Source organism: Sinocyclocheilus anshuiensis, unplaced genomic scaffold (genome assembly GCF_001515605.1).
Source record: "Sinocyclocheilus anshuiensis isolate Anshui unplaced genomic scaffold, SAMN03320099.WGS_v1.1 scaffold192, whole genome shotgun sequence".
NCBI lineage: Eukaryota > Metazoa > Chordata > Actinopteri > Cypriniformes > Cyprinidae > Sinocyclocheilus > Sinocyclocheilus anshuiensis.
This window is the reverse complement of record NW_015554077.1, coordinates 339388-352593: the sequence shown is the minus strand read 5'-3', so window position 1 is coordinate 352593 and position 13206 is coordinate 339388. Positions and strand designations below refer to the sequence as shown.

The 13206-nt window shown below is 38.3% G+C and overlaps 1 protein-coding gene across 1 annotated transcript; it reads right to left on the bottom strand.

The window, feature by feature from the left end:
- Positions 1 to 468: 468 nt before the first annotated feature.
- LOC107669010 (type-1 angiotensin II receptor-associated protein-like) lies at positions 469 to 10000 on the bottom strand. The gene is made up of 5 exons (XM_016461100.1): positions 9823 to 10000; positions 9117 to 9151; positions 8535 to 8646; positions 7815 to 8028; positions 469 to 1384 (listed from the first exon to the last, which is right to left on the bottom strand). Exons 1-5 carry the CDS (start codon positions 9847 to 9849, stop codon positions 1260 to 1262), a joined length of 513 nt encoding a protein of 170 aa, XP_016316586.1. The 5' UTR covers positions 9850 to 10000; the 3' UTR covers positions 469 to 1259.
- Between the last annotated feature and the right edge of the window lie 3206 nt (positions 10001 to 13206).

Below are 13206 nucleotides of genomic sequence, written 5' to 3'. Positions count from 1 at the left end.
AGAGACAACAATAGCACTGAACTGATGTAAGGAAGGACAGAAAACTACGTGATTTCATAATGACTCAAGCTACAGTATGACTTCAGCAATCAGACTCAAACAGATGACAGCATTTAAATGTACTAAACTGCTCAATGTTCCAGCATTTATTTTCTGCTAAGGAAACAAAAAGTTCTATCTAAAATATGTTTTAATGTGATCTTGATGTGCAAAGTATTTGCGCATGTTGCACATGAACTATGACCATCTAGTCATGCAGTCTATTCATGTAAACACACTGCATTATACTGCAAAAGTACATACTTGTAAAATCTTCTAAAGTCTTCTGAAGCTGTTAAAATAATCCTCACAGTTGTGTTAAGGAATAGCTCACCCAAAAATAAAATGCTTGTTAAAGTCATTTCATATGACTTTCATTCGAACATTTGACGTTCCCCATTCACTGACACGAGGATAATTAAATAATGACAGAATTCTCATTTTTTGGGTAAGCTAATCTTTAATCTAAAGCACATTTAAGGACAATAGCAGAACATAACAGATGAATGAATTCTGTAACAAATCGGTTGATATTGGTACACTGATATCAGCATTTCCTTCAAAAATCAATACAATCTCCATGTTTTAATGTTTGCAAGTGCTTAACGCTCATTTACATAATTATTTGTATCTAAATACATTCCTACATCAAATCCTATATCACTTTTGATTTATAGGTCTCAAAATTAGGAAATCCCAATTCTCATACGCCCAAACTCAGCATTACCAAGCTTAGCAAATAAATAATCCAGTGCATGACCAATCTAATGAATTGTACTATATAAATATAGAACAGATTGCATGGCATATGGTTTAACAAGAATCTTTCGAATTCCAAATGTTGGAATCCCACTTCAAACAAAAATTAAATGAAGTAAATAAATGTAGAAAACTACAGTATGCTGAGTATAACAGTCTCGGAATAGAAGTAATAATTGACCAACAGTAACAGATGGACACATAGCAGGAGAGCTGCCAAACACCCCAAAATACAGCTTCAGGAGACTAAGACGAAACTGCAAATTATGAGCTTCACAACCCTCAGGCTGAAAACCAACCAAATGTTAAGCTGTTTAAATAGTTTGCTCAAAACCTCTCGCTTGTGTTTTTGAAGCTTGTACCGTGCATTCATGAAATACAAAACATAATATATATATTTTTTAAAACATGGCCTTGGCAGCAAAAAAAGATGGTTGGTTATATCTTGGGTTTGTCTTTGTTTAGTAGGAAAGTGGCCCAGGTTTGCCACCCTCTGCTTGGTTGTAGGAGCTGGCAGAGCTGCCAGACTGGTCCTGGTGGTCAATGGACTGGTAGGCATCTCTGTTTCGAGTTATCCTTGGAAAACCTGAAATTAAAAGATAAAAAACTCTGAACCTTTGCATACTCCACAGCAATTTCATTTTGCATTGTTAAAATATATTGTGACTGTAAAATACATCATAATTACACTTAAGAAATTTCATTCAAATGAAAAAAAAAGACTCAGTAATGTTCCCCAGCTGCACAAATGGAACATTGCAACACAATCTAATGGCAGTTTGTAACTGTTTTACGTTTTTGCGAATTGGTGGCTAATTCGTATGAATACAATCTCATTCCTTCATTTTCGTACGTTCCATTGACGGTTATGCTTAGAGGGTTAATTGTGGACCTTCATGTCTTCATGTTTTTTTCAAAAAATATTACTTTTTAGTATAATTCATTTCATATGAATTCATGTTTTTCCATGAGATCTGGTTAAATATTCAGGCATAAGGTAACGTGAATTAAACACACTTATTGCTAAACAATAAAAATACAGATTTTTTTGATCACACCGTATAATTCCTGGACATCTGCAACATATGCCATTTACTCAGGTAGCGCTGGAGCAATATGCTAGCCTAAACTTCTTTATTCAGCCTGAAGAAATACCAATGAAGAGACGGTTTCACTGCATTGTGAGCAATTCAGGCACAGAGGTAAATGTTCTCAATTACATTATAGGCCCAATATCTCAGGCATGAGAAAGTGCTTTGTAAAAACAAAACATCATTCAAGAAAAAAGATCAATTTGCTATTGCTTCCATTCATTAAAACACGACTTGAGAAATCCAATGTCAATAAATAATTTAAAATAACACAATTCCCTTTTATTGCACAATAAAAACCCAAGCAAATATTGACTGCTAAGACAGTGTAGTAAATCAGCACTTCTGTGACCATTCAGGCAGAAAATACCACATACAGCTAGAAAATAAAGCCTCATGTAACACGTGGTGTGGTTCTTAATAATGTTCTTGGAAGGTTTCAACACAGAGACCCACACCCAGACTCACAACCAACCCATTTCCCCTTTAATTTCCCCTTTAACACTTTATAATATCTTACATTAACAAACAATATTATGGTCAACATAAATAAGTTTTAACCTAGGTTCTCAATCAAAGGTGCACTCTGTTTATTTTATTTTTTTTATCCCATAAATTTTTTTTTACATATTAAAAAAACATGTATTTTTATATTGTCATCCTTGCTTTTTTTAATAGTTGTTGTTGTGCTCAGTAGAGACAACTGAACAAACAATTTTAAGACTATGTGACAGGTTGCTGTAAAATTCTACTTAAAAAAAAAGTTTCGGAACAATTTAACCAAATTTGGAAATATACTAAATATTTTATCCATCTGTCTTCCACACCACTTGTCCTATGTCGAGTTGCGGGGATGCATGGAGCCTAGCCTCCCAGGCCATATATAGGCAAGGAAATTAAAATAATTTGGTGCACAGCTAGCCGTGCATTATCCCGCTTATACCATGGTCATTTTTCCAGACAATGAAGTTGTGAGTTTAATTACTTAAACAGTGATTTTACCTCCTCGTTGCTGAAGAATATAATGTAGCGATTCAGTATCTAAGCTATTTTATTAATAAAAGCTTTGGGGCAGCATTAACAACACGTTTCTGTGCATTGTCCTCTTGTATTATTGAAACTATTTTCCTGTTGACACTGTAAAGCTGCTTTGACACAATCAAAATTGTATAAAGCGCTATATACATAAAGGTGACTTGACCTGACGACTTCTGTGCTCTTGAATATTTTTTGTGTGCGCAGCGCACTCTTTCTTTCTCTCTCTCTCTCTGTGTGTGTGTTTGTGTGTGTCAATGAAAGCAGTGCATTAATATAGAACGGCGATTAAACTGACTTACCTGTGCATTAAACGGTTTTATTGCATACCTGCCAGCTAATCTAGAATCAGAATCTAGTAGTCAGACAGACCATGGTACAGCATGCAAATTATATAATATAATATTATTATCCATGGTGGTCCATACTTTTGTAACAACTCGTTAAGACTATTGTAATTCACAGTGTTTCTCAGTCTTCCCTCTCTCGTCTAAAGCTAGTGCAAAATGCAGCTGTGACATATCTATTCTCTCTAGCTTTCAATACCCCTTGATCATTGGTTTAATTGTTGTTTTGTTATTGTTGTGTTTTAAATACGATAGTCTTGTTTTATTTATCTTTTTAGTTTTTATTCTATTCTGTACAACAGTATAACATTCGGTTAAATGTGCTTTAGAAATAAATATTGTATTGTAATATTATTATAAACCTATAAATATATTTATAAACTTTCTGTAGAAAATTCTGAGCATTGTGTATTAAAATTTTGACACAGAGACTTCTAACAGAACTGATTATTGATTATTGATTAGATGATTATTCTTCTGAAACCACATGTAAACACACACACAAACACACACAGAGTAAACAAATGTAGCTATATACATTATTATAACATCAAGCAAAAAGAAATGCACAAAGAATGAAGAAGAAAAAAAAAACACACAAGACATTAAAATGCAGGAAATAATATGAAGTGCTAAAAAACATAAATACCAAGACATAATGTGAAGAAGAGCAAGAGAATAAGTCAACATAAAATACACCACAGCAGCTCAGAGATGACAACTCCCTGTTTTAGAGGAAGCTAAACAGGACTGCAGGAGGAAAAGGAGGGAAGTTCAGTAGCGACGGCTGAGCAGTGTGCTATCAGCACTGTCTGTGGTGCAGCGACTGTCCACGGATGTTTCCAGGTCTGAGAGATAGATACAGAAGACAGCGAGACAGCAAGCAGGGCAGTGAATAAAGACGGAAAGTCACAGAAAGAGCATGAAGGACAGGAACAAACACTATGATGATAGATGAATAGCGAACACAAAACAGGCCTGAATCTAGAATTTAAAATGTGTCTTGAGTAAAATTTCATTAGTGGTTACAGTAAAACAATCATGAAGAAAAATATTAACAGTCAGTCAGTATAAACCCCAATGGATTTTGAATCCTGAAATCTAGAGTTTCTGCAATACTCACGGTTGACTGTACACTGTTCTAATTATTGTACAGTATGGATACGTACCAGCTGAATAAATGTAGATGAAATACTGATTTGAGTTTAAATTATTTTATTATGTTAGTGTGAAGTGAATCAATGACCTTCAGAATTTCACAGGATATATATATATATATACTGTATATATATTAGGGCTGGGCAAGTTAACGCGTTATCTCATCTCTCAGATATAAAGATTTAATCTTACATTTTGATCATATAAATATCAGCAACTGATATTTATATCAAATTTCATGTTTTTGCTCAGTTTGGGCCTCTGAATAAAACTGAGGTGTCCATATTTTTCTATCATACTGTATGATACTCAACAAAAAACATGATTTTTGTGCGACATATGTTGCGTTTTGTGCGACATATGACAGTTTTTTCGTTTTTTTTTTCTGACTCATTTCATATGTCATACTTTACAGCAGTGTTTCCCAACCTTTCTTTAGTCACGGCACCCTTTGGAAATGTTAACAAATTTGTGGCACCCTACAAAATTAATTTTGTCACAATATTTGAATTTCTAACTTCGATATGATACTTTGAAAAGTATAATCAGAAATGGATATTATATAATAGCTGCTTTTTTGAACATTTTAGCAATTTAAAAATATAAAAAAATTATTTTTTTTACACGGCACCCCTGCTCTCGACAGAAGGCACCCCGGTTGGGAAACACTGCTTTTACAGGGTTAATAAAAGACCTAGAGCAGTGGTTTTCAACCTGTGGGCCACGGACGGTATTGCAGGGGGGGCCGCCAATTACTATTAAAACAAATAATAATATTGTTAATATATGTAAAACTTTCTAAGTCATAACATAATATCATAATTTCATATATATAATTAATTAACAAAAAATAAATATTAAACTGTTACTTTGCTTCCACTATTCGAGCTCGCTGATTGGTTTAAGAATAAACCGCCAATTCTAAAATATTTTTGCTGCATATGCTACAGAACAACAGATTCAAACATGGATAAATGGCTGTCAACAGGGTCGCTGAAAAGAACAAATGCAGATGTTTCTCCATCTACAAGTAAGCCTGACACTGAAAAGACTCAAAATAAATCTAAAAGAAAATACAGTAGTGACTATCTAGCGCGAGGCTTCACATGTGTGGGAACGGAGAACAAGCAGCTACCGCTCTGCGTTGTTTGCTCAGAAGTCTTATCAAATGAAGCTTTGAAACCGAGCAAACTACGACGGCACTTGGAGACTAAACACAGTGAATATGTGTCCAAGCCTATTGAGTTTTTTGAGAACAAACTGAAAGAGTACCAAAGCAGGAAACAAACTATTGAAACTGAGTTCTCTGGCAACGACAACAGTAAAGCAGTGGAGGCATCTTATCGTGAAGCAAAGCTCATCGCAAAGGCTGGAAAACCTCACACAATTGGTGAAAATTTGATTTTACCTGCCGTGAAAGAAATGGTTGGCGTGATGTGTGGAGAAAGCAGCTAAATCTGATTTCACTTTCAGATAATACAGTTGAGAGAAGAATAAATGAAATGGCAGATGACATAACTCAGAAGTTGGTTAAAAACATTCGAGAGAGTCCCTTTTATGCCCTACAGTTGGCTGAATCGACCGATATAGCAAACCTTTCCAACCTCATTGCTTATGTACGGTATGTACATAACTGAGAATTACAAGAGGATTTCCTTTTCTGTAAGTCACTGCCGAATCAATCAACTGCCGAAGCCATATTTGATATTTTGAATGCATTTATTGTTTCAAATGGAATAGATTGGTCTAAATGCGTGGGTCTGAGCACAGACGGAGCAAGAGCGATGGTGGGGCATCGTAACGGAGTCGTTGCGTGCGTGAGATCAGTTGCACCGCTCATGAGCTCCGTCCACTGCAGTTTACATCGAGAAGCACTAGCTACCAAGAAGATGCCCACAGATCTCAGATGTGTCTTGGATGAGGCTGTTAAAATAGTCAATTTCATAAAGACTAGGCCCCTTCAGTCACGTTTGTTTCGACTTCTCTGTGAAGAAATGGGAAGTGATCATGTTCAGCTTCTTTTACACACTGAGGTACGATGGCTTTCACGAGGCAGGGTGCTTACTCGTGTCTTCTAATTTTTTATCCGATTCAAAACTTCCCCTTTCGGACCGCCTCAGTGATTTTGAGTGGCTTGCAAAATTGTCCTACCGCTTTCTTCACTTCAGCCCGACATACAGCACTTAATAAATGCTAAACAACACCAACCTTTGCATAAGGTAAGTGACAAAGATTGTAGTTTATGAGGCCAGAAGGTTTTTTATTTATTTATTATTTATTTTCTTGCATGTTATCCATTAAGTTTGTGTCATGGCTCTTGTTTTCAGATTATTCACACAATGCAAATTAAAAATGGTCAGGACTAGGGTTTGATCGCTGTTTTCTCAGTTCTGTGTTCCCTCGTGTCTTTGTTTTTGTTTTTCCCTTCAACGCAGCAGCTGCATGCAGCGCAGCTGCTCATTGGTTTCTCGCCAGTTTTATCTCTCTTGATTTTTCACTCTATATCTGCTCTCAATTTGAGCTTGTCACTCGAGTCTGACTCTAGTCTTGCTTTGTGCAGTGCTCCAGTTCTCTGCCGGTTTTGACTGCTCGTCTCAACACTGCTCTGCATGTTCCCTCCTGGCTGCTTGCTCCGCTGACTGTCTACCCGCTGCCGACCTCTGCCTGGATCTGGTTTTCCCATTTTGCTGAGCGGTGCCAGCCCGAGTTATTTTCTGTTCATTGCCAGTTAATTCAATAAAGACAGTTAACAATCTAGCTTCTGAGTACTCCGTTATTAACCCAACAAATAGCGGGGTCAGTTAATTTTTTTGCAGTGGGCCGCGGAAACATATGTGTTTGGTTGTGTGGGCCGCGAGTTGAAAAAGGTTGGGAACCACTGACCTAGAGAAATAATTCTCACATGATGGATAACATAAATGGATTAGGACCTCAACAAAACAGCTAAGATACTAAGATCACAGATAATAAAGTGAAGAATCAGTCGAAACTGGCCTGATCCCTTTAGGCCCAAGCCCTGTTTTTCAGACTGCAGAGATCAGTCAAGCTGTCTGTCTCTTTTCTTTTCTGTGGGCCGCTCTGTCAGGCATCTGCCTTGTGACCAGCCCTAAAACTCAATTACCGCTCCTTTTAACTCATTTTGCTTGCCATTTTGAGTGAAATACTCTGCTTGTGCGCCACAATCAGTGACCTAGGAATTATAATGCCTAAAATAGGCTCAATAATGCTTTAAACAAACAAAAGCAAACAATGCTGCCATTTTAACCTCACAGAAAGACTTTCGCATGCGTCAGAAAGCACTCTGGACCAAAATTAATCAGTCACCCATTATTCTTTCTCCCCCGGCCTTCTTATTATTCACTCATTATTCTTTCTCTTCGCTTACCGAAGTTGACGTTGTATTCGCCACCCCTCTCACGGTACATCTGGTAAACAAAGAAGCAGGAAACAGGTTTGAGCAGCAGGCTCAGGATGGCCATGCCCCCACTAAAGCGGAACAAGTACAGTGCCGCGCTTGTATACTGGATTTCACCCGCTGCGTAGTACAGCCCAAAATGTACAATGTCAGTCAGGATGGTCACTGCCAACCCAATCAAGAACTAAATGAAGGAGAGCAGAGATCAAATATTAGTATGACAAATATACTATGCACAAACACATAAGAAGGTCAAAACATAATCTCAGCATGCTCATGGGCCATCTTGTAAACTCTAATCTGATTGGCTGGCTTTAAACAACTTCCAGGAGGAGGTCACAGAGATTTTTTCTATCAGGAATTCAAATGAATTCAAACTACGTTACAAATATAATCACATTTTATACATTACACACCTCACACATAATATTTTTCAGATAAACTCACCCCTAACTGGCACACAAAAATCAAACAAACTAATTTCTTGCTTTATATGTCAGTCAGATGCTCTTTTTCTGTCTAAGAGGGTGGTTTTTACCGACAGATGTACCTTACAGTATAAATTCTGGCTATGCAAGACTCAAGCTGTGGATTTCTCATCTGTCATCGTTAATGAATAAATTGTTTGTCTTTAAGTCTTCATAACCTAAAAAAAACATGTTCTTCTTTGATGAAAAAAATCACACCTACCATTAATACAGCGTCTATGGAGTCTCTCTGTGCAATGGCCCACACTCCCACTGCAAGAGCACTCATGTTCCCCAACACATAAGAAGTAGGAAGCCAGGTGATCAAACATGCCCTGCATACAAACATGCATTCAAACCTTTTAAGACTACTATTTTAATTAGGGCTGTCAATATAACTCAGTTTGCTAAAATAAATAAATAAAACAATCATGCGTTTTTTTTCATATAGCAAATTGCAAATTTTATAATAAGCAATTTTTCTACTGTCGAAGCATTCAAGCTTCAAGTACCACCTAAATGCAAAGCATATTTGCGACCTCCAGTTGCTACTACAGACAATGTACCACACTGAGAGAAGAGATCAATTAAAATGATTCAAAATAATCTATTACATAATTTGTTTATACAATACAATGTTTACATGGCTTCAAATGTTATAGCCTACACACACATTTACAGGCTTGACTTTTTTAGTCTGAAGAAGAAATGTATTTCCATTTCTGCTGAACTGAGAACTGGTGAAATTCCTCAGGTTAGTGTGGGAAAACATAAAAGAGAAAGGCAAAGGCACCGTAACTCTCACCAGACTGTCAGTAACCAGTGAACCAACACGATGGCCTGCAGAGAAAATACACACACACAGTGCAGCTCATGAGTAAATGTACAAATCTGTCCCCTAGACATAGGCCGTGGCTCAAACCCAGTAAGCATTAAGTCATGGGCGTTTTTGGGCCTACATGCTCAAAAATGTTGCTGCACCTATGATCTGAGGCATCTCTAAAAATCACTGTGCCCAGAACAAATACAAATACCTTTAATAAAGGCAACGCGTTTCTAAAATAATGAGGATATGAACCCATACAAAAGAAAAATTCTGTCCAAAATAAAGAAAATAAATGTATTTACAGCACTACTATATCCATTCAGAATCTTACTGGTTCCTGGTTATAATAAAATAATATTACCAGTTTTGAAACACAGCCATTGACATGCAATAGTAAGAGGTGGAATTAGAATGACGGAAGCACTACTGAGGAAATAATGTAACAAAATTGACAAAAAAGTTGCTTTAATGGATAATAGGTAATTGATAATAAAGTTACTGATAAATTATTTAACAAATTTAATGTTTCCTGTGTCATAAAGTGTAGAAATATGTTTAAATAAAACCACAATTTTCTTTTTTTCTTTTGATCTTGAAGGTTTTTGATGGATGATTAAGCAATGAATTTCTTTTTATCTCAATGTACTCACTATACAACACACATACTGTAACATAAATATATTACCTTGAGATTTATGGCTGGTATTTCCATAGTATCACTGCCCCTTTACTGATTTAGTGTCCCTCTGTAGTTTTCAGTATTTCACAAATGAAGCCTGAAACACTTTCATCGTAACTGTGTGTAACAGACGTTTGCCCAGCTCTCTGAAGTGACTGCAAACATCAACCATGTGACACCAGCCTGACCAGAGCCATGTGACTACACCTCCCTCCACTCATTACTCCATCTGCAAATCTGAGAGCAGGACAGCCAGTGTGTCTATGCATTGATGTCACTGTAAACAATTGTTTTAATTTCTACTGTGCATATTTACAATAATGTTTTCTGAATGTTATAGGAGAGATCAGGGCTCGTTGTCACATTTGGAAGTGTAACTAACTAGGAAATGTCTCAATACAGTAAAGGGTCACACTGTTCCCAACCACCCATAGTTTTTTGTTTTTTTTTACTTTTCCTTTATGTCTTCTGTCATTGTGCATGTTGTTTGGCACTAGAAAAATATCAATGCATCTAATCAGAGTTTAGACAGGTTATTCTTCAGCTCCCATTGATTTGTGGCTCATGTTATTTTAATACGCAGGCCTTTAAAGACTTGTCATAGCAGAAACAACCAAAATAAATTGCACATACCGCTTGGCACATTCATTAATACTAAATAAAATATAGCCTGTGCTCATAAATGATTTGTTAAATGCTCCTACACAAACACACATACACACACACTTATGGACATGAAATTACTAAATACAACAAAGCTGAATTTGATAGATCATGCTGGCAATCCAATTAGCCAGCTGTGGTCCATGATTTTAAGAACACCTGGGACAGTTCGTTGGAAGAATATGTCACCTAAGTCTGATGAATAGCCCAGATTTACTCAATTAGCTTAGAGGAACTAAAATCTACTTTGGAAGTTTTTCACGCGTCATATGGGAAATTAGTTTCTTTGTTGTTTGAGTGTCTGGTAGAAAGGTTCATCTTCCTGTTTGACCTCTGATATACATTAGGCTTGTCTTTACAAATTACAGTGTTATAATGCACATAAGATGTAGTTTGTGTGTGTGTTTGCTAAAGCCAGTTTCACTATTAAGCCAGTCACACTAGACTTTGAACGTACAAAATTTCTATGGACACTGGATGGTTTGTAATACATTTAAAATGTAAAATGATGCAATCCACTACATTTTACAGCAATGCTGCAAGATTTAAAGGTTTCGTTCTTTTATTTCTGCCTAGAGGTCACATTGATATTTTGATCTTCTATTGGTCAGACTTCTTCACTTGATGCAAATTTGCAGGACAGAGTTCAACAAACGTATACTTCAGAATGCACCAAAATTCAGATGAACTTGCATTTCCTATCTCCAGCATTCAGATATATATGAATAATCAATGTAGAAATAGAAGAACCAATGTAACGAAAAGTGTAGTGTGACTGCACCTTTACTCTTGTTCATTCTTATGAACAAACCCCTAATTTTAGTTAATTAAAGCATTTGTATGCCACTAATTCTAACATGTTGGTGCTATGGTCATGAAGGATACCTCAAAACGTGGCTTATTGATGAGAAATGTGCTATTCATTTTCACTCATTTAGCAATGTCTTGATAACCATGAAGAACACTGTAAAATCATGGCATTTAGGCATACACCACTTACATTTTCTACAGAATATGTCGAAAAACATACAATCTGTACAATCCTGTACTGATACACACATGATGTTTAGAAAAAAAGGAAGAATTTTCCGGATGTGTTACAACGTACTGCTATCACGCAACACAGTAAAATTTCCTGTGTTACTTAAATCACAGTTCCCTATCGATACTTCACTCGTACTGCGTCTGCTAAGACGCTATGAGAAAAAAATCATTTTTTCTCCTGAACTGAAGCCTTTTTCAATAACGCAGTGTAACTGCATGGCAATTGGTTCGTGCAGTTCACTTAAAAAACTAACCAATGGCTCGGCAGCGGTGCTGCACGAACCTATGGCCACGAAGCCCCCCAGAATGGGCGGGGCCATCTGGCTATATTAGCTGGGTACTTCGCCATAGGATTCAGATTTCTTCTCCTTCACCGACGACGACGTTCTTCGCTGACTGAAGAGCCTGCTCGCTGTTGACACGCCTCGCAGTGGAAAAGCGACCTCTCTGCTCGGCTGATTCGCCGCCTTCAGCGCCGCACAGCAGTGGTCCAGCTTCCCCTACCGCCATCCGGCGAGCCTTACAACGAGCAAATTTCTAAGAGCACATTTTTGCAGCGTTGCTTCAAATGCCGAGTCCTTATTGTGGTACGTGCAGGTCTCCACTGCACGCCGATGACGGCCACCGTGAGTGCGTTTCCTGCTTGGGGAAATCCCACACAGAATCCACGCTCACTGAGACGGATTGTTTCCACTGTGAGAACATGAGTCTCGCCACTCTGCATTCACGGATAGCTTTCTTTTCAGAGAGAGACTCCGCCCCTCGCGCCCTCCCGCTTTCTTCCCACCAGGAGCCTGTGAGGAAAAAGCAGCGGGGCAGGGGATCGCAGCGCTCGGATGCGAGCAAGTTCACGTCGGCTCAAGTCCCACGTGCCTCGCTCTCTCCTCACAGAGAGGTTTCCCCCATCCTCTTTTCCCAGCCTGACCAGCGTCCCTCTGCCAGCGAGCGATCTGGTCTCGTTCGGTGGGAGTGATGACGAGCTGCTGGATGACAGCATGTCATTAGCAGCCTCGGACGCAGAGGAGCTGTCGGGGTCGACTGCCGCCCCCGCCCCCCTACCATCGTCCGAGCCCAGCGACGTTAAGCCCAGGATGGACACCGAATTACTCTGTGTCTTCTCAAAAGCCGTCGAGGAGCTGGGATTGGAGTGGTCTCCACCAGAGGAGCCCTCCCGGAGCCGTCTGGACGAGTGGTTCCTGCCGGGGCGCCGTCAAGCCCTTCGTCAGCGAGCCTCTCCTTTTTTCCTGGAGGTCCATGATGAGCTCACCAGGTCGTGGCGCACCCCATACTCTGCACACCTCCGTACTTCCGCTTCATCCGCCCTCACTTCGGTGGACGGCGCTGTAAGGGAAACAAGTCAATTTAGCTCAAAGGGTATTCAAAATACATACACAATAAATGATTAAGACCTGATAGTCTGATGTGTGTGTTACATACATGATATGGAGTTATGCATTGAAATGATTAGTTGCTCAAGTCCTTTTAGTGTCATTTAGATGCATATTTACATGGAAATGCAGTTTCTGTGCCATTCTCTGAACATAAGGATACGTTCTGTGAAGACCAGAGAGGTTAAAATGTCTTTAAGGAATCTCAGTCTGTTCTTTGTCTCGAGGTGGGGGAAGTCAATTCCAAAGAGCTCGTGATTGTAGTTACTATCACGTGATGGTCATGCGGTCATCT